Source organism: Primulina huaijiensis, unplaced genomic scaffold, assembly GCF_012295235.1.
Source record: "Primulina huaijiensis isolate GDHJ02 unplaced genomic scaffold, ASM1229523v2 scaffold207866, whole genome shotgun sequence".
Lineage (NCBI taxonomy): Eukaryota > Viridiplantae > Streptophyta > Magnoliopsida > Lamiales > Gesneriaceae > Primulina > Primulina huaijiensis.
In genome coordinates, this window is record NW_027355035.1 from 1,151 (window position 1) to 4,092 (window position 2,942).

General features: G+C 34.6%; 1 protein-coding gene across 1 annotated transcript; it reads right to left on the minus strand.

Moving 5' to 3' along the window:
• Positions 1-1,002: 1,002 nt before the first annotated feature.
• On the minus strand, positions 1,003-2,936 carry LOC140966751 (uncharacterized solute carrier family 35 member C320.08-like). The gene is made up of 4 exons (XM_073427005.1): positions 2,878-2,936; positions 2,108-2,194; positions 1,946-2,007; positions 1,003-1,339 (listed from the first exon to the last, which is right to left on the minus strand). Exons 1-4 carry the CDS (start codon positions 2,914-2,916, stop codon positions 1,165-1,167), a joined length of 363 nt encoding a protein of 120 aa, XP_073283106.1. The 5' UTR covers positions 2,917-2,936; the 3' UTR covers positions 1,003-1,164.
• Positions 2,937-2,942: the final 6 nt, after the last annotated feature.

Below are 2,942 nucleotides of genomic sequence, written 5' to 3' on the forward strand. Positions count from 1 at the left end.
CCTTCGTACAATATAATGAGAAAATCTTTTTATTTAAACTAAACTTTATTTTGTACATATACAGTATTTTATGCTACATCTGGAGTATTTATCCGTTTATGAGTTCTTGGATCATCAACATATATGTCAACTTCTATAAACATATAATGATATATCTACATGATCTAATGGTATTCGAATAAGGGAGAGAAACACTCTTCCGTGACTAACCAGTAATGAAACTCTCTATTTTATGCCAAAAATAGGATCTGATATTATGTAATAACCGTTCAGTTCTATGCATAGATGGAGAGACTTGCTGATTGATCCATAGAGAAAGAGATGTACAGAACGCACGACCAATTTTCCAAGATGATATTTTTTTTAAGCAAATATTATATCATACATATAACAGATGCATATTTTTCGGAATTAAAAAAGAAAAAGAAAAAGAAAAAGAAAACATATATATTCTCGAGCTGTTGGAAGATAAAATATTGGGGAAGGTGGATGAAGTCACATGGACATGTATGATTTGTTCCCGAATTGGGACGCGACTTTCCGATAACAATGCCGAGAGTCAACGATCTTATTTTAGATTGAAAGAAACTTCAAATAACCTAAAATATGTTTTAGATAATCATTCGGTCTGTTGTTATTTAAATAAAGTAAATAATGGTATGAGCAGACTGGAATGAAGAGTAATATATATAGATTATGCCAGTACTGAGATATATCATTTTTATTTTTGGTCTAGCAGCTTCATCTTAATTTCCAGCTATGATATTTTAAATCGAGATTTCTCCTAAGGCGATATGACAGATCATAACTATATTGACAGTTCACGTAACTTTCCGATAACAATGCCAAGAGTCAACGTCCTTTTGTTCTTTCGAGTATTCTACGATTGCCGACTGTATAATGCGACGACTTTAATTAACGGGGATAATTTGGATGGATACAATCATAACGTCCTCGAAGCTCGATTGATGGATGATGTTCAGTCTGCAATCGTAGATCCTATTTAAATCAAATCCAAAATGATTATTAACGAATTTCCAATCATAACGTCCTCGAAGCTCGATTGATGGATGATGTTTCCGGATCTGGGAGGAGCGGACACAAGAATCTTGCTCTTTCCAATTCTTTTTAACATTGTCAAAATCTCTTCGATTCTGTTTCCTTTTACACGGTGCCACTTGAAGAAGCAGCGCCATGTTTACTAGAACCTCCAGACTTCGAGGTTCCCACTATGTCTATGTGATCTTGGTGACGAAAACCGGCTTCCTCATCAAAACGTTTGCTATGCTCAACCTCCTCGTCGGCAACCTCTGCGCTGTTTTGATCTGTTTTATCACCCCTGCATTTGATTATTTCATGAAACAATGAAATCATTAACATATTGATGTATTAACAAAGTTACAAAAGACTCGGAGAAGTCTATAGCATCACCATGAGTTTGGCATCCAGAAGATGCTTCTTTCGGAAATTTATGAAGTTCCCAACACAATGAGGGCAATGGAAATTGTTGCAGTTTAGCACCAAGTCAAAATTTTTAATTTTATTCGTAAATGCTACATTAGTAAAAAAATTTCATTGATGCAAAAGCTTTATTAAAGCAATCCCACAGTTCTTAGCGTCATACCCTGGGACCACGAGCCTGTGTAAGCAAGAATCTATACAACGGGCTGACAACTACACAATATACCCCCAACTTGATTAAAATGATTAACTGATATTACTAGAGTAATTCGTGGATGAATCTACAAACTCCATTACAGTCTACATAAAATCCGACATGGACAGAGTACAACTCTTGGGCTGTTTCTTAGAGCTTAAAAGCACACGACCTACACCAAGAGTGAAGCCTCCAGTCAAAGTGAAAATACTTCTATGCTTTTAACTTCAGCTATCTAATAATTAAAGAAATGTGCAGGGAACATAAAAAAACTAAAAATTTGCATACCACGAATAAACGACGAGCCCAACAGCAACAGCAGCAAAGGCTACATAGTACATCCAATCCACCTGGAGAATATTGAAATATTTCATACTCGGAACATAAACAGAAAAGGAAAAAAAATTAACTTAAATATTATTTTCATTTGCATTTGTTGTTTTTCCGGACCTTTTCCTTGTATGCAAACATTCGTATCAAAACCGCCCACATATCTGAGGTGAGCAAAGATAGATTTAGCATCGTAGCTCCACTGATCTGCATGAGAAGTTGGAAGAAAAAAGGGATTCATCCACCGAGCCAGAAATTTAATATCTCGTAAAAGTGAGTAAAAAATGAAGCATCCTGAATACCAATGACTTCTCTATATACAGAAATTAAGAACTTTTTGTTACTTAGCCTTTTATCCCAACATAGATACTCCAATGCAATTTAACCTCTTCTTTTTTTATAATGACTCTCACAAATGCTTGGGAGTAAGGGTTTATTTGTATGTATAAATATAAAAGGTGAATCGCAAATTATTTCTTCTACTTTATGATATTCTCCTATACCATCATCTGCCATTTTTGCAGGAAAAATTTATGGCAAGTGGTAGAGAAAGGAAGCAGATTACTTCCAAGAATGAGATATGCTAAACAAAGGTTGTTAACACATGTCTATAAAAGTAGTTATCCGAGAATCAAAAAAATCTCCACTATCATGACGCCTTTTTGCATTTTAAGATTCAACATCAATTATGGGTTTTAAGACAGTTTCTACTTCATGTGACAGATACAACTTCATCTATGACATGTTCAAAAAGAATTTCTATTGGAGACTCTTTGAGACTAAAATGCCGAACACAATGCCGAACACCAATATAAAGCACAATTTAGTCATAATAATAATTTTAAAAACATTAAATCAATGTGGATTAGGCTCAAGAATTAATAGGATACCTTCAGCAAGATGGGGACTCCAGAGTAAAACAGAAACATGGCCAAAGAAAATCCAACAAAAGGAA

Excerpts from the sequence above, each read along its gene's own strand:
- LOC140966751 (XM_073427005.1), bottom strand. The coding sequence starts at position 2,916 with ATGTTTCTGTTTTACTCTGGAGTCCCCATCTTGCTGAAG. Across the intron at positions 2,008-2,107 it reads TGTTTGCATACAAGGAAAAG|GTGGATTGGATGTACTATGT; the intron begins GTCCGGAAAAAC and ends AATATTCTCCAG. Across the intron at positions 1,340-1,945 it reads GGGCTCGTCGTTTATTCGTG|GGGTGATAAAACAGATCAAA; the intron begins GTATGCAAATTT and ends AATCAAATGCAG.